The sequence below is a fragment of the Lupinus angustifolius genome, chromosome LG09, assembly GCF_001865875.1.
Source record: "Lupinus angustifolius cultivar Tanjil chromosome LG09, LupAngTanjil_v1.0, whole genome shotgun sequence".
Classification (NCBI taxonomy): Eukaryota; Viridiplantae; Streptophyta; class Magnoliopsida; order Fabales; family Fabaceae; genus Lupinus; species Lupinus angustifolius.
In genome coordinates, this window is record NC_032017.1 from 7,005,848 (window position 1) to 7,032,946 (window position 27,099).

Sequence of the window (27,099 nt, forward strand, 5' to 3'; positions counted from 1 at the left end):
GTAAACCATTATGCATTGAATTGAGCTAACATTCATGATAATAATGAAACAAATACACCACTAAAAGCTTGTGCTATTCAACATAATTTGGAACCACATGAAACTTGTTTTCTAAGGATCATCATCATAAGGTGCAGCAAAGAGTGATGGTGATGGAAGAATCAATATAGGTTTTCCATCATTGACAAATTCAGTGTGTAGGGAAGCATGTTCAGCCTTATAGTTCCATGTATGTCCATTCAAATCCAAATGCTCAACTTTACCTAAAGCATGATAACTATAGTTAAACATTAATGTAGCATGAATCCCTATGAAATGTGAAATTAAAAAAAAATTCATTAGTCTAACTCTACCCTAAGTCATTTTTTTATGTTTGATCAAGTAACTTGAAGCATAGAAGTATTTGAACAATATTAAGATATAATGGTTCAATTAGTGCAAGTGAGCATTGATGACATTTTCCACTTTAATTAGTATTCAATAGTTTTATGGGTTAGCAAATATCATCATAAAACACACGCCAAGGAACATATGTATATATATAGGGAGCAACTCACGTGAGAATAATGCACTATTAAAGTGAGAACAATTAATATAGACTATTAGATCTTATTTGAACGGTCAAGATTAAAAGATACATGCACATGACTATCATGTGACCAATAACTAACTTTTAATCCTAACTATCCATGATTGATTGTAAGACTCAGATTTATTGTTCTCACAATTCTTATATCCACATATATACATACATATATATATATGATAGTGACTCAGGTGAAAACAATTCGCATATAAAAACTGTGACAACAATAAATTTGGATCTTACGACCATACATGGATGATTATGATTAAAAGTTAATTATCGGTCACATGATCACTTAAAAAATCATGTGGATGTATCTTTTAATCTTTATCAATCAAATAAGATTCAATGGTCCATATTAATTATTCTCATTTCTCAAAATATCGCAGTGTTATATAAATGAAGATATAACCTATATGAATAATAGTTGTCCTAGATTTAAAACATGAATTTTTGAAAGTTCAAAACATATTTTAGTTATATAGATTCAAAATGTTTCTACAAATATTTTCCTAGGAGAAACATATATATAATGTACTCTCTCCTCTGATAGAAACCAAGGTTGAACTAAGAGTATTATTCATGTTAAAGTTAGTTGCTTCTTGGGACTAAAATAACAATAATATAAATACCTTTTGCAAGTTTTAATGCACAAGTGATTATGTCCAATGATTCTATTGGCATAAGATTACTTGCTGCATTCACATCGATTAGTTGCGGAGCCTTCGGCAAGAGCGTTGACAAAAACTTGGCAGTTTCAATCCCGCCGCGGTTTTTGCTGCGAAAATAAAAGAAAAACATGTCACTTGATTGTATGTGAACCAAAGGAAAACCAGAGCTTCGAATATTAATCTTAACCTTATGTCAATTTTCACCAGTTTAAGATCATCTTTCATTAGATTTTGAAGCTTTTGAAAACCAGACGTATCCAATCCAATGCCTGCAATATCAAGTACTTCGACCGGTGTGCTCAAAAATTTACCCAAAGCTTCGGCTACTTGACTATACAAGAAAAACCAATCAAGATACAAATGGAGACATAGAATGAGTGATATATAGTAAGATTGTATTGTTCATACACGAACCTGCCGAGGTAATTGTCGGCGATAGAAAGAGACTTCAATGGTCCTTTGAAGTTAGAAAGGGCATCTAATAGATGACCTACTCCGACATATGACAACTCACAAGTCTCTACTTTCAAATAAACCAAACGAGAACAGGTTCCAGATGTTCCATCAAATAATGGAATTAAATTCCTGTAAATTTGATGATCAATAGTGAGAGATTCCTATTTTCATATCTTTCATAATACATATAAAAAATGGAAATACAATTTACCGGATTCCTTCATCTCCGATGAAATTGTCACTTATATCCAGGTCCTCCAAGATTGGCATGTGTGCCGCAGCATACACAAGACTTTCTGCATCATCTTCTCGTAGATAGTTTCCCCTACAACACTATAACTAGATTAGAAATCTTTTGTTTATCAAACACCGACCAAAATAGAAATATAAAGTACAAAAACCTTATCGGCCCTAGTTTACAAAAGATCTATTAAGACTAACTTAGAGGGAAACAAGACACTTGCTAGGGTAAAATTGTGGACATTTAACCTCCCCATACCCCACTAAGTGGGAGCCTCGTGCATTGGGCTGCCCATCTGGTTACGGGAGAATTCTCATATCACATATAAACTATAAAATTTTAGTATGACGCTACCTCAGGTTTAGTACACGCAATAGTTGCAAGGACTTTCCAATTCCAAAAGATAGAGGTGAACCGGTTGAGAATCTCTTGTTAAAGTCTTTAAGCCATCCTGCTATCTTGAAGGGTGTGCACGAATATGTTAAGTTTCAATAGTAAGAAGAAAAAAACGAGTGCATATCATATAGATGAATAACTCACTTCATTCTCGGATAGGTCAAGGGCAGTTATGCTAGACGAAATATTGAGAAGAGTCGCAAAAAGAGCTTTAGCAAAATTCCATCCATGGTTATTGTTAGCGAATTTTAATGAGCGCAAAGACCTATAAGCACGATGAAAGCAGGTTGACAAGAAGAAACATTATTATCTAGAACATGCCAAACCTCGATAAAAACAAACCGTATAAATGGAGTTGCTAACAATCACGCGAAAAATAAAATAAAAAGGTGAAACTATGCTGATATACCTTCCCGAAGACAAAAATGACACGAATCCGGTAGGTAAAGAAAATGTGCATGGGTCGAGAAAACTTGAGAGAATTATCGAGAAGTGTTGTATCCCATGTCTATGTACACTGTTTATGACTACAGCACCACATATGGCATCAATAAAATATTTGGAGACTGTGCAGTGAATAAATTCCAGCGATGTTAATGTTTTGCTATGTTGAGTGAGAAGTTTGCATAATCCATCAATCTGTGAAATAGTGCATATGAAATCATCAACGACAAAAAGTCATAAACAGCACTTTGCTCTTCGAAAATTTGTCGATGTAATCAAAGTAAAACATATTTTAACACATTAAACGAGAAGATGCTTCAGCAAGATGTGGAACTTAAAACACATTTTGCTCTTTGATCAAGAGGTACTGAATACAATCGATCATAGATATAGGAGGAAGGAAACTTACTTGTTCCTTGGATCGGACCCAACTTAGCACCAAACTTCGCAGCTTGCACTCCCTTAACAGATCCTACAGGTCAGAGTATATAACAGCATAACGTGTTTCGTGGTTATGAGTCGAAATTTAGAAAAACATCACAAGGTACATGTCTTGAGCCGTAAACTATAAATGATGCAATATCTTGTGGACAAACACATATAGTTTCTAATTTCTGGAGGTAAATACGATTTTTTTCCTTCCTTTTATTGAATTTCATGATTGGTTATGAACATTATTCGCAGCATTGTAGGAATGCCGATAAGAAATTAACCAAAAGATGGCAATAGCAAGCGGAAAAATCAAATTTATATAATTAAAGTATTAAAACATCACATACTAAATGTTCAAAAATGCTTTTAGAAACGAGAATAGAAATTAAAATAGTTGCTAATAGATGCCATTCAGGCGGAACATAGAATTGATAATCTTTAAATTACAAGAGTTCCTCGTGAATAAACTACTGAAGTTGTGTATTTCATAACATCTGACGATGTTTATATAGAATACATACATATACATGTGTGGCCAACGCTTTCCATAAGCTTCTAAAATCAATGTTGTGATTATAATTCCAAAAAGATAAATGCCAAATAGAGTTTGGAATTAATCGAGGAAAGCACAACTTACACTAGTTTCTGCAGCACATAAAACATTTTGCAGTCTCAGACAGCTGCATCAAGACGAAGCGGTAGGTGAAAGAATTAGTCAAGACAAAAATGCAGTGATGCATAACATATTTAACAGCACAGATATAATTTATAAACTTAACGACAATGAATTATCATGGTAGGGAATGGCCAACGTTAAACTTTAAACTACGAGAATACAGCTTAACGGGTCAGCTAGATCCGAAACTAATAAACATAGGAAGATTGAGTTAACTATTCAACCCTTGAGCTTCACTAACAGTAGCAAAAGGAAGTTTCTTTTATTCATGAACACGGATGAATTTCATTGCTTAATCCTTTCTTTCATATTTAAAGGTAATCCGAACTGATCGTCTCCATATAAATTATGACACACAATAACACTAACATCTTACCTTGTATAGCTGCTAAATTGTTGGCAATGGTAAAAAAGTTTTGAATGGTCACGAGTTGAATGATTTGTATGTCCCGTAAAACCAATATAATTCAATATGCTATCTGAAACGGAAAGGGGTGAAGTGAAGAAAATTCGATAAATTATCAGTGACAAACTAAATCGATCGAAACAGGGGCTGTGCACCCAAAAGATGAGACAATGCAAAAGCGGGGGCACCTTAACTAAACAGATACGGTGAATATGGTTAATGCAAAAGCAAAATCTTCGAAACTTGGTTTTTCAATACCTCTCCCTAAGAGATGAGATAAAAAATAATGAAATCATCTAATCGGTGCTTCGAAGGTTTTTACATAAAGGACGAATCCATATTACTCATTCATTCTCTGCCACCAGCCAAAGGCATCATCCTACACAGCCATCGATGTGCCAAAGTCTCGAGTAATACTAGTATTGTAATCACATCGTCGAATGTTACAATCACATTTCATCATAAACACAAAGAACTGCAGCAATATTATCATATGAAGAGCAAAATTAACTAATTGAATCATTCCATATCCACTTTTAAAAGTGAACAAACTTTTACAGAAGCTATTAGTAGAAAGCAATTTCCCGTAGAAATTTTCGTAAAAGTAAGAAAGCAAATTATCATAGTACCTGACATCTGTATGTTGCTAATATATCCATTAAAAGATGGGACTAGTGCTATCTCCGCCGCCTCATCAAAACAACTGTTATTTCATGTAGATTGTAAAAAACATTAACTTTTTAGCCAAGGCAACACTAACTGATAAACATAATATGATACTTGAATTCTCCGTAAGTTTACTTCTGCAAATGGGTTTCCCAATATGCTTGTTGCCAATCTGTTGGTTGGATCTTGTCGATGAGATCGGGCCACCGTAACTTAAACAACCTCTGCCAAGCTGTATTTAGAGTCCAATCCCTGTAATAACAACATTCCGACAAATTCATAACATAGGAAGATACCAAGTTCTACTAGATCGCATTTGCACAAAGGGAGAAGCATGAAATTCTTCGCAACCTGCCACGTTTTCTCTTATTTGTTAAGTTATCATGAGAAAAATCCTCTGCATTGTGATCCTCAAATGGCCTGTTCCAATAGTAATACAACAAAGATCGAACCAAAATAAGAAACAAAAAAGGCGTAGAAGAAACAGCAGTAGCTAAGAACTAAAGTATTGCCCATTCTTCTACTACGAAAAAAATACTCTCCGGTTATCTGCACAACACTTACAACTATGTGCAACACAGAAACTATAACAAAGCCGGTAAATAAAATAAGAAAGAGGAAATCACACCGACGCAACAAGGTTGGACTTAATGAAACTCTCTTACAATTTATGTTATCATCACAGTTACCTCCCTTGAAGGAGGGTATTATTAATGATGAGTAAAATGTTATATCCTCTAAGCTCTAACAAATTAACCTAAACATGTCATCTTTGCTTGTGAGAGTAAGAATGTGTTCATCTATCCCCTAGACCCCACTAGCTAGGTGGAAGCCTTATGAACTAGGCCGCACTTTTCTATACTCTTAATCAGTGATTCAAATTGTGGACCACAACATATGATGCGGCCGCAATTTTGCGGTTACAGTGACTACCACAACCGCATCATACCACAATTATGGTGTGACGCAGAATCAAAATGATGTGGCCGCAATGCACGAACCACATCAGGCTGCAATGCACGGACCGCATCAGGTCGCAATGCATGACCGCATCAGACCCATCGAATTCAAAGATATTTTTTGTAATCACAAAATAATTCACACCGCAACAGCCACAATCCGCATCGCAATGACCGCAATCGCAGTAACTATAACCGCAATCGTCACCACAATTTAAAACACGACTCTTAACCATCGAAAAGTGCCATATCTCCCTTTTGACTCACATAAACTAACATGTACTACTTGAAGTAAAAAATGCCACTTTTCTAAGGTCCAGGCAATATAACATTTCACTTGAATAATATATATTATAAACAAAAAACAATAGCTACCCAATATCATAATAATAAAACTAACAAATATTAATACAAGAACTAGTCCTAAGTTTTGATATTAATAATAAAACATTCACAAAAATTGAACATGATGAAGAGGGTAAGAAAGTAATAAAATACATGTGATGATGGAAATTGCGCAAAGCGAGTGGGGGCAAAGAAGTAATTAAGATATCAAGTAAATGAGAAGGAAGATCATATATATCATCACAAACTTCATCATCTCCTGCAATGAAACCATTATAATCATATAAATAAATAAAATTAAGAAGAAGAAATGAGAAAGGAGAAAAATTTGTTACTATAGAGAAGTTGGTGAGAGAGTGCATTGATAGAGAGAGAAATTAGAGAAGGAGGGTTGTTCTTCATTGTGAGAAAGTGAGGTACTTGCAACGACGCCGTTTCTCACTTTCTCATGAAGCAGACATAGTTAACGTTGGATACACATGTTATTGTTGTTTTTAAGAATAATACACAGTTTGATGTTGTGTTAATTTGTTCTCTAAAAAATAATAAAAGGGTGTCCAAACATCTATGGATTATAATTTGTATCGATTAAACAAATAGGAAAAATGTATATACTGACAATATAAAAGTTTCATATATTATTACTGCATTATTTACTATTTATAAACAAATTATGAATCTTTACTTTAACAATGTATAAATATTTACATACTTAAATGAATTAAGAATCTTATGGATAGTTTGAATCTACCTTACAAGATTCATCGCGGAGACGGCCTATCTTACATATGTAAGTCGGATGAGAAGTGGTGTTTCTAGTGGTGGACGAGTGAATTATATTTAAAAATTAATTTCTCATAACGTTTGGTTAAAAACTATGTTTATCAAAGTAGAATTTAATTATAAGTGTATGTTAGAAGAGAGCAAGAGGAAAAATGAAAATCTAAATTATATTTTGAAGTTAAGAGTGTAATGTTTTTTGCCATTAATTTTTATATGGAGTATTAAAATTAATTCTATCATCTCAATATTGATATGACAATTTGTTTAGTTTAAAAATGAGTATAATTCACTACATTAGATCTAGTGATGTAAAACCATATTAAATCTTTAGGCAGTAGAAATTGAAATTCCAAGATTCGATATCAGAAAACAACACTCACTGATAGGGACAATCATACACCACTACAAAATAACCACTTTGCATTGCACTAACTAATGATTGCTACAAGGTCACTTATAACCAATACAATTCTTATTATCTGTTTCAGTAATGGCATAGGTAGCTATATAAATTTACAATCAATAACATAAAATAGCTATAAATGAAAACACTTTTTATTTTGTAGCATTTAATCAATTATGTAACTAGAGCCATGTATTAATAATCAAATACAACAATAAAGTTTCAACTTAACATACAAAAAAAACCAAAGAGAAAAACCACATGTGTGATTCAACTATTCAAACCATGCTTATAAAATCAACCACAGCATAATCCACAAGTTCTTCTAGTAACTTCCCTTCTACTTCTTTCACAAATATATCCATTTCCAATCTCATAAGTTCAACCCAACCTTTCCCTACAACCTCTTTTCTGACAACATTTTCCAACATCATGTTGTTACTGTCCCCACAATCCCCCCAAAGATACCTTAATCCACAAGAAAAGTCCTTCATTTGGGCCATAATTTGGTCCACCAATAAGGGTGCTTCACCTACCACCCTGCTAAGTAAGTACTTTTCTGATCGATAACCGGTAATTTGCATTAGTGCAACATTGACACAGTCAAATACAAGCTTCCGGTTTGATCTTCTTTGCCTTGTCTTGGCTTCATGGAGAGGCTGAGGCTGAGAGTCCTTCTCGTTCAGATCGGCGTATGTCTCCCTCAATGATGGGTCTAATGCACTTTCAAGGGAATGCCATGTTGAGTAAAATGAATCGGATTGCATTTGGTTATCGAGTCCGGCTGCTGAAAGTAGTTTCTCGACTAAGACAAGCGAGTCTTGTTCCTCTACCTTGGTGTCGGGGGAAGCCAAGGAGGGCTTTGATGAATATGGACTTGATACCTCTGCACAAGAATCATCCCATGATAGGGTCCTAGCTATTGATTCTATTGGTGGTGACTTGTCGATTAAATTAGACTTCAGAGACACTCGTGATCCTACAGAATAATGGAAGTCGGGTTACAACCCAAACAATGAAAAGACAAGGAGTATCAAATAAAAAATTTCCTGAAATAGTAATATAAGGGAGAAAGACAAAAAGGTCAAAGTATTACCCAGCTTACCACCCTTCGTACAGTCCAAGGACTCACGAGCTGCATTATCGTCTTCAAATGGAGGTTCTAAAACTGATATTGGACTCGGCTGATCCTGGTTTTCGCTTGAAATCCCCGGCATTGTAGTCTTCAACACAGCCGACCCAGACTGAGAAATGAAACAACTGTCTCAGAATCCTCCTGTCTATACATTTTATCATTCTCTAAATTGCGATAACAATAAATCATCGAGGTTATGCTTTACTATACTAAGTTTAGGTTGACCGAGTAAAGTCACTTCTTTTATTTATCAAGCAGTAATGAGGTATTCAATGATGTTCATACCAGATATGGGTTATCTAATTCTTTGTTTCACCAATCCGACACATAAACAGAAAATCCCAAACAATTTGTCGAGCAAATTTGTTTTCTTATAGAGAACCTGCCATCATATCATACAATTTTCTTAACAATACACCATGCAGCCTACAACTCATGTAAGCATCTTTTCAGCAGATGAGCATCACAAGTTTCAATAAGGTCCCGCATTTAAAGAGTGTTTTTACGGTGTTACTTAGAAAGAACCTAATGCGGATTAGAAAAATGTAGCATTAGAATCTAATAACACACATTAGGTTTTGGAAGAAGCAATCTGTAACCATACTGTATTTCGGACTGGGAGACAACTTAGAGGGCATTAATCACCGGCCTTGAATAGCCAACGGCAAAAGAAAGAAAAATTGCATAATGCACCATAAAAATAGCATATTGAAATATGCAGAATAATAGTAGCTATTTTTTGGCACATTAGTAATATTTTTGGTACATAGAATAATAGTAGTTATTACCTCGAGAGATATCATGCCGTTTACTTTAGAGATAGAATCAAATAACGTTTTCCCTGACAATTCATGTAGGTCGGGAAGAGAGAACTCTCCGGGGGCACCGTTGTTGAAGCTCTGAGACATAACATCGGTAAGGGCTCCAAGTGAATTTACTCGAAGTTCTGATGATTCAGATACATTAGATTGTGATTCATCTTTACACCGAGACAACGGAGATTTTTCCTTGGTTGCTTTCTTATTCCTTGAGAATAAGAAACTTGTAACTTTCCCTTTAAATGATGATTTCATACTCTTTGACTTCGCCAGCTCCTTGGAATCATGTGTTTTGCTGGCATCATGATCACAAACTTCACCACCGACCCGGGTCTCATATACAGTAGAAGATAAAGGGACAGACTTTGACCTCGGAAGATTTTTAGGAGAACCATCCATGCATATTTCTTCACTGAAATTACGACTGCAAGAAACCGATTCACTTGGTTCTTGTTTCTTACTAATACCCTCAACCTCAGATATAACAGATTTCTTTATATCCGAAAGAGCAAGCATCTCACCCAAGGTAGAGCTTCTCCGCAAATGCCTTTGATCTTGAGGACCCTTATTTGATGCCATTATGGCCCATCTTTCAGAAAGGCGTTTTTTCGCCTCCCTGCATACTGATGGCTCAGGAGAACATGACGCACGACTGAATGACGACGACGAATAAGGACTGCCACAGCGATTGATGTAATCCCAAGAATGCCTTGGAGATGGCGACGTAACTTCCACATCACTTAAATTCTCAGCGGTATACTCATTATCTGATCTGTTGAATGAACTCTCATCACCAGTATAGCCATTGGAAAATGCCGAAGAATAAAAAGTTTCATCTCTTTGATGGCTCCTCAGGCTTTCATGCATTTCGTGTGTAATTTCTTTTGCGGCTTCTCTTGGTTCTAGTGCCTCACCGTCTTCAGGACCCTGATATAAATTTCCAGTTTGCATATTCCGAGGCGATGACATTGTTGGAGAAGCCACAGCCTTAGTCTCTTGTGTCTTCCCAGAGCTAGGCTTCAATACCACAATGCGAGTCGGTTGAACTGGAAGCTCGGCAACTTTTTGACAGGCTGGAGAGTATCCAAGGCTGTTTTTCTCCCACGCAGCTCCTTGACAAACATTTGTTGGCTTCTTGATCTGCTTGTCATTCTGCTTCCCCTTTCCACCGAGTTTTTCATTGTCAACCATCTTCGAAGGTTTAAGAACCGTAATACGCTTTGTTTCAACTAGTGGAGTAGACTGAAGTTCGTATAGATTTGGAGAATCCAATAACTGGATTAACAGATCATTATTGGAGCTTAAAACTTCCAAGGCCTCGTCAAACTCCTTAGACTGACGTAGCCTCTCATCTGTAGACAGACATTTTGCTTCCGTGAATTTCTGGTAAATGAGAGCCATTTTTTTTGCATTAACATCTTCAGTCCGCTTTTCTCTCTCAGGTGTCTTGTCTCTTACATTGCTTGTTCTATGAGATCGCAGCCAAATATCGTAAATATCTTTGTAAGCAATCTGTTCAGTGTTCGGATGAACTTCATGAAGCATTTCCTTGTCCATAAACCTATCTTCTTGCTGCCAATGTTTAAGTGGTGTTCCCGAACGACTACGCATATGTTGAGAATAATCTCGTATATCGCTTCTCTCCACAGCTAAATTAGGCTCTCCACATGGGAGAGCATCAAGGCCCATCAGTTTAGCAACTACGTTTGGTGGATTGTGCTTGGAAGCAATTTCTTTCGACATTTCTTGGTCTATGAGCATCTTCATGGGTGTTCCATTTATTTTTTTCTTCGGTGATGATCTCGTCGAGTCAGAAACAATCTGCACATTCCACAAAAATAGAAAAAAAAAGTTAAAGAAAAGAAAAGTGCAGCATATAGTAAATTAAAAATGAAAAGAATATTCCACACGACATTATCGTTTCATCTATATTTCCTTTTTCCAAATAAACCCAATTGACTTGAATGACAATAACAACAATCCGATCCAAATTACCATCTTATCCTCTAGCTGATCACCAAATGAGGAACCAATGACCCTCGCAACATCCGACCGACTTCGTGAAAGTGAAGAAGCTGCAAATCAGGTACACGTTAGGTAGGCAAGATAACGTAATGACACAGCAAAAATTCAACACCATAACTCATAAGTACAATTATTCGAGACAGCTAGTATAAAAGCAATTGATGATTTATATTTTATAGAAACATCCAGCTAGGCAACATGATACTTCTAATGAAATATAAAACCAGACAGATCACCAAGAAATAGGTAATGTGTCTATGATTCTATCCCAAACGTAGTCAACAAAAGCCCAAAGACAAAAAGCTCGAAACAAAAAACGAAAGAGTAAAGACCTGTTCAGATCCCTTAAAAATCGAAAAATCCAAAATGGTCCACAAAAATATCAAATGTTTGTAAATTTGTCATTTTTAGCATTTTTTATCAGTGAGACTATTTTGACTTACATTCGCAATCTTTGTGTACTAGTTTGGATTTTTATTTTTTCGAGAATCAAATTGGTACGCACGGAAAATTTTAAGGACTAAAGTGGTTATTCACTCAAAACAAAAAGGAAAATAGGTAGCTACAACCACTCTACCAAACCCAACCAAATACTATGATCAAGGAGAGAAAACCAGAAACTAATTTAACACTAAAAAATCCAAATTCAATGTCAATAATGATCTAAGCAATATAAAGCAATGATTTTTATTCAACTTTTCAAAATAAACAAAGAAAAAATCACCATCATGATGTGGTTGATTAGTGAGTAGCCTATTTCCTGTAACATGAGAGAAATCAAAGAGATTAACCATTCTTCCCAAACATCCTGGTAAAGGTTTCTCAACATTCTGAACTTTTCTTCTTTGAATCTCATTCATTTCAATACCCTGCATATATAAAACCCTCAACATTAATCCTCATAATACACCATACTTAATTCATCTTGAGTTAAAAATCATAAATTTGTAGTTAATATTAATGGAATAACGCCACAGATATACACATTAAAAAAATTAACAGTTAAACATTCAATACAACTGATTAATAACACACACACACACACATATATATATATATATATAAAAAAAAGTGAAAGATTATATTTTTTTGTAAAATAACTTGTGGGTATATAACATATACAAATATTCAAATATACACATTAAAAAAATTAACAGTTAAACATTCAATAGAACTGATTAATAACATATACATCTATAAAAAAAAGTGAAAGATGATATTTTTATGTAAAATAACTTGTGGGTATATAACATATACAAATATTCAAGTATATATATAAATTTTGAAGGTTGAAAATGAGGTATTGTATAAACATGCATCTTCAGCTTATTGAGGTTCAGATTTGGAACAAGAGAGAGTGATGAAAGCTGAGGAGAAAGCAAATCTAGAAAGTGAAGAAGGGAGGAGAGAGAAGACGGTTACATTACGGTGGAGGCAGTGGCGGACGAACACCGGCGTGTGACGTGGCAAGATCGGAGAGAAATGTGTGTGGTTTAAGAGAGAGAAAGAGCACCGACTCGTTTGTAGTTGTCGGACTTGAAACCTTAAGTACTGTTATCCATTTATCTCTTTCGATTAGGAATCACTATTTATCCTTCATTTTTTTGTGTAAGTAACCACAATGGTGGTTCATATCTAATAAGTATTGTTATCAAGAATTTTGATTATCTCGTCTTTTAATATTCTTTGGAGATAGTAAACTTTACATAATTAGATCAACACATTCTCGTTAATTAATAGTAGGAGTGAGTAGGATTCGGCCTTATTCACTCATCAAGTACGGGGCGACCATGATCGGACCCAAATAGGGTCGGGTTTCATCGGGTCTAGGTTCGAGTTCAACGATTAAAGTCAGGTGGGAATCAAGCATGACTCATCTTACAGTCGTTCACTTATCACTTATCATGTTTGTATGTGTCTTTATTTAAATGTGTATGTGTATTGAGTAATATCAATTTTTTGGTCGAAAATATTATAATTCTCTAAGTTTTTCATCATATATGCATGATTAATAATATATGTGAATATATTATTTTATATGTCAAATTACATATTCATAATAAAAAATAATATTGAGCATACTTTATCTAAAATGAGTAAGCATTATATTCAATCGGGTTTAGGGATTTGGGTTGAAAGGTTGTCGCAATCGATATTAAAGATTGGATTATCTCCAAGTCTAGGGTCAGATTTCGGTTAAGAATGACGCAATCAACATTTAGGGTCAGATAATGTCAAACTTTAACTCGGCTCATGCTCACCCTTACCTAATGGTATCCCCTCGTATGAACTAATTATATAGTTATCACTCTCAGAAGTAAAACTTTTATTATTCTTATATTTCCTTTTTATTCTTATTTATTATTTTGTTTTGCTAAATTAATATTACCAAATTTTTATTTTGTGAATGTACTAGTGTACTACGATTAAGACAATGTTTTTTTTTTTTTGCATTTTTATTCTTATTCTTTCCCACAATGATAGAGTACAACTTATATGACCTTGTTATAGTTAAGATCATAAGAGGTGGTAAAAATAAAATTTTAATGATTTAGATTTTTAAATTAAATAATTGAAGAAAATTCACCCTCTCACATCCACCTGGAGAGTTACTAAAGAGAAATCATGTTCTAGTGGGTTCAGGTTAGGGATGAAAAACTATATAAACTTGTCTAGTTCATTCAATCTAGATCACGACTCACGTGAACCAATATGGATATTGTCTGCGTTTGTCATTTGTGTGTCATTAATATCCAGCTGATCTGTTGTACCAAGAAATTCTGAAAATATTAATAAAAAATAATTGCAAACAACTATTGTAATTGTGGATGCTTTTCATATAATCCCATTTATTATTTTAGGTAATCAAAATTGAAAAAAAAAAAGTTATAAAACACAAGTACACAATGTTAATTAAATATAATGTTGTTACTCATATATAATTCAAAAGGAAGCTTGAGGCAATAAGGCATATCAAATATCTCTTCATCAGCATCACTTAGGCAATTGACTCATGAAAAATATAAACATTTAATTTAAATATTAATAATTAATATTATCACAAACTTCACAAATAAGAATTTTAACAAGTTTACTAACATTTTTTTTAACAATATCATCTAATATTATATTTGTAATAAAATCAAAGTCTACTTTAGATTTGAAAGATCTTGAAAAAGGGAAAAGTGTATTAAAATATGACATTGTGATTTATGAGTCATTAGAGAAATATAATTAAATGTAATTTTTTTGGTAAATATATAATGTTAGGGATTTAAGATTTGTAAGTCTAGTTACCTATAGTTCTAAATATCCTATTACCTAATCTCATCCCACTTAGCAATGAAATTTTAAATCTTTATTCTCAGTTACATGTGGGTCGAAAATCACGAACTTTATAGGTACATTTGATCTAAGTACCCATTATCATTCTTAGTTGAACATATGTAGTAAAGATAAAAAGATCCATAATCTATATTCGGGTGAGTTTTTTAGTCTAAATCCATTAATAGGACACTCCATTTTGTTAGTTCTAACTATAATCAATAAAAAAGTGGATGATATGTTAAGAGTAAAAAAAAATCTTGTGAGTGCATAACCTCTAGACTATGAACAAAATACACATACATATATCAATCAAGGAAATAAATAAAAAAATAATTTGTCACATATGTAGTTTAATCCGTTCTATTGTGAATTTCAGTTATTTTATATTGTAACATAAAGAAAAGTTAATTGGCACTTACAAGAAGAAAAGAAACAAGGATGAAAATTCTGAATTTGTTATGTAGCACATTTTATTTATTGCACTATACATTCCTCAACATCATGAATCACCTATGTGATGTGATATGCATTGTTCTAGTTGGATTTGTTCTTCCATATTTTGTTAATTACATTGAAATTATTTTTTTTGGTAGGATATTTGAGTTGAGATTTTCTTCTATATTGGACAGTCCAGTATAAGAATGTGAAACTTATATTAATTTAATGTTTTAATAAAAAAAATTAGTAAAAAATAATTTAAAATCTGAACCATTAAAAGTTTTTAAACATCACACATCATTATCTTATCTAGTATGGGAGAGAATACAAATTCAGGGGTATAACATCATTTATATGAGTAAGGAATTAATTCATTTTTTAAACATCACACGTCATCATCTTATCTAGTATTGGAGATGATACAAATTCAAGGGTATCACATCATTCATATGAGTAAGGAATTAATCCATTTTAAAATGACTGAATGAATATTTTAACAAATATCGTTCATAGGAATTGAACTCTAATATTTAATAATTGTGATTTTAGCTTAACCTCTCATAAAAAAAACTCCATCTATAAAAGATGATAATAAAGTAATTAAATATCATGCATGGTGGGTTGATTTTTTGATAAATTTGGTGGTGTTCGTGTAAAACAATTTAGGGTCATAGTTAAAATATGAATAGCTATAACGACCTACCACCAACCACAAAGACCTTATATGAGGTGGGGTTTTAATATTCTTATTGCTCCAACCAACCTCTTCAATAGTTTATTCTACATAACCACGTAAAACTATTACTTAAAATTTGAATTAAACATCATATAAAAATTTACATAAGTAAATAATGTGAGTAAGTAAATATGCATCATCCTTTATTAATGAAAAATGATACACTCTTATATATTCACTTTATACTCAAATTTACTCTAAAGATTATTTTTTTAACACATTGAACTAATCTTATCTTGCTTCTTAAGTTTTGTTCAATTGGTTTTACTAGTTAAATTGATAATTAAATTATATGATTCAACTACTATATATAACTAGTTGGTTGGGTAAAAACTTTTAAAAGAAAACATAGCAACATATATTAATTACATTATACCATTTTAATATATAGTATAATACTAAGAATATGGTTTTCTACCAAGAGAATACAAGTGAATTAATTCATCACTGCCTAACATTCTAAGGCAATTTATTACATGGATCATTGCTGTGTAAAGGGGTTAACAATTAAACCAAGCTATAAGATATCACACATCATAATTAAACTCCTAAGGGAATACTATAAATGCAACTTTATCACTTTAAGGTTTTATTCTATTATTTTCAAGAGTTAATAATTACTTAATTTAGTTAGGATCAGTGTTGTAAAAACTAGTTCGTACCGACCGGTTCAACCAGCGAAAAATTAGTGAATTGGTCCCAATATCGGTACAATATAACTATTATACCAGTTTTACAATCATACCGATCAAAACCAGCTAAAACCGGTTAGTTTTCAATTAAACAGTATTTGTCATACCTGTGATCTTTATTTAAAATTAATTTAACTTCAGTGTTATGCAGTTTAATTAGTGAACCACCGGTTAAACCACTATACCGTCATATTAGTACTTTGATCAATTTGATAATTGATACAATATTAATAATAATGGTTAGAATTATGTGGAAATGTGAATATTCTTTTAAACACATCCTATGCATAGATGAATTAATGAATAAAAATAACAAAAGATTGATGTAAACAAGAAAATAATTGTATGCTGTATATTAATGACTATTCTATATAAAAAAATTATGGGGTGACCCCATTAGGCAAGTGTGTACAAAGAAAAAATGTAAATAATATAGTCATTAATCCGGCAAGAAAATCTTGAATGGGCCACAAAATAATATGGCTTCCTTTTACGTGTGTGAATGACGGGTGAACATCTGTTGTCCCATAAAAATATACTACTTCATATATTATTAGTTAAGATTGATCAGAAAAATAATTAATTATTATTATTTTAACTTAAATGTATTTTTTATAATCAATCACAAACAGTGTTATATGTAGTGATATACTTTGTGGTACAACAGATATGTGTCACATGAGTGAAGTATAAGGTCACATGCAACTGAAAATGACTATTTTAATAAATAGACACAAGTATATCTAAATCTTACTAATTATAATGCATGTTTTGTTAACAAGCACCCGTATTGAAATAATCTAGATTTGAGAGGATGTTGAAGTTAATCCGATCTTAAATGTCGACCGAGTCAATCTTTGAATATGAATATGAATATAGACTCAATTAAATATAATGTATATCTATTTTAGATAAAATGTTTTTAATATTATTTATTATTATGGATATGTAATTTGACTTATAAAATTATATAGGTATATGTATTGTTATTCATATATATATCATAAAAAAATTACAGAATTAATGATATTTCGAGCAAAGATGTGACAATGTTGTGTACATAATTGAATAGAGACGCATACAAACTTGATGAATGAGTGACCATGTGATGAGTCGAACCAAGTTATGTTTATCCCTAACCAAATCTTAAATATTAATCTGATATAATTTTTTGAACTCGAACTCAACCCTGAACTCAATGTGACCCGACCTTATTTGTAATTGACATGTAAAAGTGAATTTTTTCCCAGAAAGATCCAATAATTTTTTAATAGAATTAATGCTGCCTAATCCTCTTTTGTAGCCACTTTCAACATTCATAGTTTTTTTTGCAATGGAATTAATGTTATTGCTAGTTTGCTACCTAATGGTTCATAATTCCAACTACTTACTATCATAATTGCAATGTCATAATTCTCAACATTTTCTATAAAACTCCTTTTAAGGCTATGACACCATTTTCGTACTTCATAGTTCATATAGTTATTATATACCATGAAAGCTTCTAATACCTTTTTCTCTACATCATTAAAATTATCATAAAAGGAAACAATGAAACAAGGACATAAATAATAATCATTAACAACACAATTATTATTTCTAGTGGCCATGTACACATCTTCATTATTAAGCATTTTTTCTACATCATTAGAAATTATCATAAAAGGGAACAATAAAACAAGGACATAAGTAATAATTAACAACATAATGATTATTGCAATTGGGGAGTGAGTCGAATAGTAAGACATTGCCGTTTCAAAATATTTATGTGATTCATTGTGTTTTGAACCATATACTATAAACTAGAGTGGAATGGTTTAAAATAGTGACAACCAATAAAAAGTACTAATAATTATGATTAGACAAAGTTTAACTATGATAATTAAACGGTAATACTCACTTTATTTTAAACAATAATCTTGACATATTAAAAATATGTTAGTCTAGTAGTGTAAGGTCTTGCTAGATTCCTAGGATGACCAAAACGTTAAGTGTTTGATTTATGGGAGCGACACTTGTTAGGAGAGTCAATCACAAACCCTGAAAGATATTAGTTCATTACCCAAAAGGGTGAGAAGATACCCTTGGTAGTACAAGAAAAATATAATCTTGATAATCAACAAGACGTTGATTTAGTGGTGTAAAACCTAACTGGATTCTCAAATAGACCAAAATGTTAATGATTCAATTTTTGTGACCAATACTTCTAATCTAAAAATCCTTAAATGTCCAAACCTTTTCTTCAATAAGGTCTTAGTTTTCAGTTTGTCCTGTTTTCCTCTAGTATAAATAAGAAAACAAATATACCTTATTCTAAAAAGATGTGCCAATATAGAGATAATCAATAAAATTTTAATAATATTTATTTCTAAATAATATTATTAAAAAATATAAATATGTATGTCTTTAAATATGATGGGTCGATGAGTTAGTGTATTAATCATTTTTCTTAGCCTAAGGCTAGAGAGAAAGATTATATGCATACCCTTTTGTGAGGCCTTGGTTCAAAGTTAAGTTGTATAAAGTAACGAGCCACTTATGAAACATACTCGATTCATAAGCCCAATATATGATTTTATACATTGAATTTGAAATGGAAAAAATTTATCTTTTTATTATGAAAAAATATATATACCCACAAGTTATAATATCATTTTGAATTTAGTAAAAAAATTATGTAGTTAATCAAATTAATTTTACCGAAAATAAATTTAAAACTAGTTTTTTAATTTTATTTTATAAACTCAATGAAGAATTATATGATTTTGCTTATAACCTTAGTCCATAAATGGGTAAAAGTGATTGTGGGAAGTGTATTCTTTCTACATATTTATTAAAGTGTGCGTTTGGGTGGATGGTTGAAAAACATAATTTTGATCAAAATTAATTGTTAAATAAAATTGAGTTTCAAGTGAAATGATTTATGTTTGAACTTCATTCACTAAATGCAAAAGCTAAATAGAGTTTATTCTCTCAAAATCACTTTTGAACCCTCAAATCACGTATGAAAAAGCAAAATCATTTTTTCTCAAACATTTTAAAATGGAAATCAGGTTGCCAAGCTTAGTAACATAATTTTATTTTCAATTACTCAAAATCTCCATACATAATTTAAAATTATAGATTATATATAACTCAATGCATGCTGCTGTTTATTTTTTGTTGTTGGGTGGGTTTATTGTTAGAATGTAATATACTGAAAAAATTTATATACGATTACTATATTATTTATCATTTATTTAGATTATTTTTTAAAAGAATATAATGATTAAATATAAACAATAAATGATATAATAATAATATATAAAACTCATACACTATCGTTATTTACGTCATGTTTGGATTAGTGAAATGAAAAATAATATTAGGTTCCTCTATTTCATTCTATTCCATCCCATGCTGCTATTATTTCCCTTCCCTCTCAAATTGGGGTATAGGATGGAATGATATGAGATAACTTATTAATTAATCACTCAATCTCATCCTAAAATATCCTAAAAAATGAGTGTGGTAATCTTGTTCCATTTCTTCTCATTATTTTATTCCATTTCGGCCATTATTAATTGTCTAAACTAAATGAAATATTCTCTGGTTTAGGATTCTCCAATACTAAAATATGAGACGAGAGCTAAGTTTATAAGTTTTTAATTTATTCAATTTAAAAATAATAAAAATAAAAATTCTTAATTTTTTGTATGTCACATGCCATAATTTGGATTCGTTAATGAGATTTTTAGTACTTTAGAGGATCTCAATCCTATCCAAACACAAAGTCTTAGTTTTGACGAAGTTGGATTCTCTATCTCAAAATTTTCTGTCCTCATATTCCGAGTCAATCATATTCCGTTAAATAGTATAAAAATATTATTTTATATTTTTTTTATTTTTGTTTTTAAGTAGGTGGCAACTTTAATTTCCATTAGATTGGACCACAATGAGACATAAAATTGTAGGACAACTGATCCCGATTCAGTTTTGACATCTTGAAGAATTAGAATTGAACCCTCGCCCAAGGAAACATGTTCCAATGGATTTTCATAGGCATACATGCTCTAGTACATTATGGACATTACCATGTGAAGAAAACAAGTTCTGATTTGCACACTATATAGTTTTGAGGAAGCATTACAATGATGGGGTCCTTGTGGTGAAGAAGATTAAATGCTACCCCATGTGGTTACTTTTAATGCTTTGATTAGTGAATGTTTCTGCAATAATGGGAAGTGTTTGGAAACTTATAATAAGGCCAAGATAAATATGATAAAATTGCAGCTCTTAAATGTAGTCAATTTTCAAGAAAATTGAATGTTTTGATTGAGTTGAGATTGTTGTGGTGAGGAATTTTGATGGGCCATTTAGTTGAATTTTTTGAATCAACTAGAGCATGGGCACTCATATGAGATGTTTCTAGCTATTAGGCTAAGTTTTGTTTAACAAGTTGAAAAATGACATATATAATAATTGTTAGGTATTGTAAGTGTGAAGAAGAAAACTAGATTAGATAAAAGTGGATAAGTTGAAGAATATATAAGTAGACGGACCCATAGACATAATATTTTAAGGTTTTAGGTCAAGATGTGGTGTTCACTTATCACCTTCTTTCACTTAGCTCATGGAAGAACGTTATAGTCCATGGATGAAAATCTCTCAACAAGTGATATCGAAGTTGATTGTTCGACAACTCAACTGAGTATTAAAGCAACAAGTGACCGATAAATCCATGTGTCAAAAGTCTTCCTCACAAGTGGTCAATACAACATGTTTCATTGATGAAAGGACGATCCAACAATGGTGTAAGTAGATAGATAACTCAATTCTAGTGTATCCAATACTATAAGAGGAGTAACTCACACTTGAGGGAGATGTTGGGTATGCCAAGTGTGAAGAAGAAGTCCTACATTGTGTATAAGTAGATAAGTTGAAGAACACATAAGTGGATGAACTCATAGACCTAATGTCTTAAGGTTTTGTGTCAAAATATGGTGTCAAACCCACTTATATGTTTCTTTCACTTAGCTCATGGAAGAATGTTATGACACATGAATGAAAATATCCCAACAATAATCACAGAGAGATTCTATCTAATGAGCAGAACCTGACCATAACCGCTTATTCAATTTCATCTGATCATGATAACACCTGAATATTGTCGAGTTCCACCTCATCTAGCATATACTAATAAGCTGAAGTACTCACTTATTAAGTAGTGTATATAAGTCAATATTGGACAAAGCTCCTAATTAAGTTTGTATGTGATTTATTTCTCCACATGTTAAATAGATTTTCTATCACCAAATATATAGTTAACACTTCATTAATCCTTGTTGTAACGTTTTACAATGATACTTTGACGCCTTAATCTAATTGAATTTTTCTATAAGGGTGGTGTAATTATATTGCTATATATTCTAATAACTGATAATTGCACCATTTACATAAACTTTAACTGATAATAAAAATCAACTACCATAATGACATCCTCTAATGTTCTAATACATATTTTATTGGAATGTAAAATCTATATACTGTCAATGTAAAGATTTATACACATACGCTATATTATTTACCATTTATTTGGATTACTTTTTTAATAGTAAATAATAATTAAATATCAATAATAGATAATATAGTAACAGTATATAAAACTTGTACACTTTAAGTACATAAATCTTTTTCTCATTTTATTGTTACTTCATCCCATATATGTGTATTGATAATGTTTTTCTCTATGGTCTAAATCTCTAAATCTCTGAGTCATATACCCTACAAGCTTTTAGTTCTCTATCATTCAATGTATTTGGTTTGTTGTATTTTTATGTTCTTTTCCACTCAGAAATATTTAAATATATTGAAACATTGTAATATTTATATATATTATTAGTATATAGATTTATATATATTCAGTACATTATTTATTATTTATTTATATATTTTTTTAAAAATCAATGATAATTAATTTTGAATAGTAGACATATGAAGATTTATAAATATGTATTACTTTAATATGAAGAATTTAATGAATTTATGAGTCTACATTTACACACTAATTTATTCTAAAAAAATGTTTTTTTTCTTCACTATTGTTGGACAACATTATCTCACATTTATACCATTAATCTATTTTTAGTGTTTCTAAACTTTAATTTTATGACATGGTCCTAATGTGAGAGACATGCTAATAGAGTAATATGCACAGAAGGACTCAGATTTAGTACATGTACCTTATTTCCTTATTGATTAGTTAATGGTTGGGATCAAATAGAAAAGGAAGAAAGTGGCTTCAAACGTCAAAATAGAAACTAGTTAGTGAAGTTATTAAAATATATGATTTTGTTCTACCCTTTTATAAGTCCTCAATTTTTTACAATTGGGTTTTTTATTGGATCATTGTAGGCCAAAAATAGCTGGAACAATGTCCTAGTATTAGATTTAGTTAAGAATAAAACATAGTTATTTCAAACCCCTTTTACAAACCCTCATTTCAAGTCTCAATTTAACATAACATTCTTAGTAACAAGTAATAAGATTTTCTACAAACATAATTGTTTAGTGGAGTAAATCTATAAAATGACTAAAAGATTAAAAATTCAATTCATATCAGTGTTATTTATTGGGAGAGACATCTACGCCCCCTAAAATGGATTAATTCATTACACATATAAAATGAGCGGTGAGAAAATACTCTTGATAATACCCAAAAAATAGTACTAACATTTTCTTGTTTTATAGTTTAGTTTTAGGTACCATTGTTAGGTGTTAACTTAGTATTAGATAATAAAGACATAAAAATCACTTTATTATATTGTTAATGAAAATTACTTACACAAATTACATTTAAAATCTTGAAGATGATAGAAAATGAGATAGACATAGAGGAGTCTGACTCCTCTCTATTATCAGAATAATAGTTATGTTTTTGCATATAATTTTAGGAATAAAATATAATTTTAGTGTAAATTAAAGGATACAAAAATCATTTTTCTTTAATTTTTTTTTACTTTTCCATGTAACTGTCCTCTTAGATGAATCTGACTTGACATAGAGATGGTGAGATCATAATTGAAGTTCTAAATTTTATCATTAAACTTGAAAACTTAAGTACACAACTTGTTAGATACATATATCAGTTACATGAACATAGAATAAAAAGAATGTGAAAAAGCCTCATCATCATTGGTTAACAAAAACTACCCAATTACATTAAAAAAAACAACTTGGTATTCTATGAGATAGAGATTATCTTTAGTGATATATTCTTTGTTCCGGACTAATCAAATATTGTCATATAAATAAAAATAAAACTTTTAAAAAACAAAAAATAATATTTTATATTATTTGTGAAAATCTGATTGGTCCAAGACAGAGAACGAGATATCCTTAAAGATAACTGATCTGTGTTGTTGTCTTTGTGCTATATATGCTATGTTTGGTGTGTGTATATTATATTTTTGTATACAAAATATTGTTATTTTGTTTATGCAACAACAAATTCCTGAAATTAAAACTTAGAACTGTGAAATGCAACGTCTATGACAAGCAGTGGTTCTTTGCTTCTTTTGCTTAGTTTCTTGTTTCCACACTTTACTAATATCTTTAGCAATATTCATAGCATCATATGAAGCACCAGAGAGACCCTTCTTTGTGAACCCAACAGCATAAAGTCCTGAGTTTCCTTTCCAACCATGTGGGAATGGCATCTTTGGGTATCCATTTTTGGAGAAAAATTCACATTCCTGAAATATCAAAATCACCGAAATAAAATCAGATCTCTTTCGGAATGTGCGACTACTTCTTATTAACAAGTGTCATGAATTGAATAGTTGATCTTTGGTTATTTTGAGAATTCAACGTCTTATATCACTAGACCAATATTATGTTGGTAAAATAATATCATTAGTTTATTGCTACAAAAATATAAAAAAAAAAGATAAAATAAAATACTAATAATAGAAAAAGAAGGATATGAAACAGGACCAAGATTTTTATTATAAAGGTTATAGTCTTGGACAAGGATCTGATGTCCCAAATCATATCATAGACAATCAATAAAAACATGTAATGTTAATTAAAAAATTAAATACCCATTTTTTCTTGTTCTGTTTTTGCTTCAATACAGTTGGTCCAAGATATGGTGGAAACACTATTTTGGATAGCAGATTCTTAATGATATCTCATTCTCTATCGTAAGTCAATCATATATTGACATGTGAATAAAAGAAATTTTTTAAAAATAAAAAGTAATACTCTAATTCGCTTGACACAATGAGTAAGATACCATTTAAGACATCCGATCTATTTCTCATATCCTTGTCCAAAAGTTTTTAGTGGCAGTAAAAAAGGACAAAACAAAACCAATCAGCCTAAAAAAGCATTTGGAACTGACAATTTTCTGTCATGAGAATATTCAAAAGTAAAATATAAAAAAAACATTTTCTCACCTGAAGCCAAGAAGGAACATTGCTTCTATAACCAGTAGCAAGAACAACAGCATCAACATCAATCTTTTCACCATTAACAAACTCAACATTTCTATCATTAAACCTCTTGATTCCTGGTACAACATTTATGTTACCACATCTAATTTTCTCTAAGGTACCAATGTCCAAAACTGGTGTCTTTCCCTTTGTGTTTTTCAACTGTAATGGTCCCTTTGTAGGTCTTTTTATCCCACACTTTTCTATGTTACCAAGAATAAACCATGTCAAGATCAATAGAAACTTGTCAACTACCCAAAGGGGTAGCCATTTCAGCATAAAAAATGCTAATTCAAATGTTGATAGCCCAAAAATCTCTCTTGGTAAGACATGAACCTGTTTGCATAAAATAGAACAAACCCAGTTATATTTTATCCTCAAATTTTCATCTTTTTTTTATTCAAATGCTTGAGATTGGATTCAAAATTGAAACTTTGGCTTGTTTTGAAGAGTTTATAGAGAATTTATTTAGAGATAGTTTAGAATTTTTTTAAACCATTTTAAGCTTATTCCAATAAACTATTGAAATCAGCTAAAAATAAGTGTTTTGAGCTGAAAGTAGTACTAAGATGAAGACATCTTGAAAAGTCTTTGTGTTACGCTTCTTTTAAAAATGTACCCAAAAAAATAAACTACTGAAACAAACTAAAATTAGTTTTTAGGAAGATCACGAGTTTTCGAATAAACACGTCATTAATTTGTTTACTCAGACAAGCCCTTAATCAAACTATTTTAAAAGTTAAAGACAACAAGTATCAAATTCTACACGATCGGGTCGTAGAAACTCTGATACCATATAACTTAAGTCGTTAGACAAAGACACATAACAGATACAAACTGAACGTATATGAGTACTTACCGAGCTACGAACAACCATAAAAGGTGATGCATGGTGATTACAAAGGTCAAGAGAGATCTCCATACCAGAATTACCACAACCAACAACAATCACTTTCTTCCCATTGAACCTTTCACCTGACTTATAATCACATGCATGAACAACTTCACCTTTGAACTCACCCAACCCTTCAATCTCAGGCATAATACACTCAGCATTTTCACCTGTTGCAACAACAAGCCACCTACAAATATACTCAACCTCATTTCTACTTGTTGAAGAAAAACTCTTCACCCTCCATAACCCACTTGTTTCATCATACCTAGCACATTGCACACACTCATTGAATTGTGGGTTGATCTCAAATTTCCTAGCATAGGTTTCAAGATAATCTATGAACTGTTTCTTTGATGGGTATTCAGGAAAATCTTGAGGGAATGGAAGTTTAGGAAGTTGACAAAATTTCTTAGGAAGGTGAAGTTTCAACCTATCATAAGTTCTTCTTTGCCATAATGATGCTATACAATTTGCTCTTTCTAGAACAACAAAGGGTACCCCTTCATTTCTAAGGCATGCTGCTGTGGCTAAACCTGAAGGACCTGCCCCTACAATTATAGGACCATTGACCCAAATGCAACGCCTTGAGAAGAAGTCTTCATGATCAACTAGGTGAAATAAGTTCTCCATTTTTTGATACATTATTTGTGACTTTGGATTGTTTTGAAAAATGGTATTGAAATAAAGGTTTTGAAGTTAGAGAGTGATTGAATGAGAGAAACTTTGGTTTATGTATTAAGGAATGTGTTGTTGTGAATTGAATGAAGAAAGATTAAGGGGTCGAAGGGACTTAAATAGATGAATTTGACATGATAGGTGCATGTGATAGGACATTATTTAGAACATTAATTTTCGTATGTGAATTATTTTATGATATTATATTATGTGTCATTATTTTATTAGATCATACTACGTTATTATAGTTGATAAAATATTGTGCAAAGATTAGCATATAATTTTGTGTGGATTTATTGAAGTGTTATTCTTTCCTCCGAAAGTATCATTTCATCATCACAATCGGAGTGAGGGCTTACTTCTCTTTTATATCTTTTATAAAATTATAAAATATTTTTATTAATATATATGTACAAAATA

The 27,099-nt window shown here is 31.5% G+C and overlaps 3 protein-coding genes across 4 annotated transcripts; all 3 read right to left on the reverse strand.

Annotated features, from left to right (window-relative positions):
- Nucleotides 9-6,750, reverse strand: LOC109357473. Its single transcript, XM_019601454.1, has 16 exons — nt 6,614-6,750; nt 6,432-6,537; nt 5,326-5,394; nt 5,110-5,226; nt 4,938-5,011; nt 4,279-4,381; nt 3,864-3,906; nt 3,204-3,266; nt 2,760-2,989; nt 2,495-2,615; nt 2,309-2,412; nt 1,925-2,038; nt 1,672-1,842; nt 1,445-1,588; nt 1,219-1,364; nt 9-263 (listed from the first exon to the last, which is right to left on the reverse strand). The coding sequence occupies exons 1-16, from the start codon at nt 6,678-6,680 to the stop codon at nt 112-114; spliced, it is 1,824 nt and encodes a 607-aa protein (XP_019456999.1). The 5' UTR covers nt 6,681-6,750; the 3' UTR covers nt 9-111.
- LOC109357206 lies at nt 7,515-12,989 on the reverse strand. Of its 2 annotated transcripts, XM_019600994.1 has the most exons (6): nt 12,865-12,989; nt 12,167-12,311; nt 11,413-11,492; nt 9,388-11,238; nt 8,561-8,708; nt 7,515-8,443 (listed from the first exon to the last, which is right to left on the reverse strand). In XM_019600994.1, the coding sequence occupies exons 2-6, from the start codon at nt 12,300-12,302 to the stop codon at nt 7,743-7,745; spliced, it is 2,916 nt and encodes a 971-aa protein (XP_019456539.1). In that variant the 5' UTR covers nt 12,303-12,311; nt 12,865-12,989; the 3' UTR covers nt 7,515-7,742. The 2 variants fall into 2 exon arrangements, with proteins under 2 accessions (XP_019456539.1, XP_019456538.1); XM_019600993.1 differs by lacking the exons at nt 11,413-11,492; nt 12,865-12,989 and having other exon boundaries at nt 12,167-12,249.
- On the reverse strand, nt 24,060-26,709 carry LOC109356449 (probable indole-3-pyruvate monooxygenase YUCCA5). Its single transcript, XM_019599770.1, has 3 exons — nt 25,969-26,709; nt 25,074-25,445; nt 24,060-24,368 (listed from the first exon to the last, which is right to left on the reverse strand). The coding sequence occupies exons 1-3, from the start codon at nt 26,644-26,646 to the stop codon at nt 24,141-24,143; spliced, it is 1,278 nt and encodes a 425-aa protein (XP_019455315.1). The 5' UTR covers nt 26,647-26,709; the 3' UTR covers nt 24,060-24,140.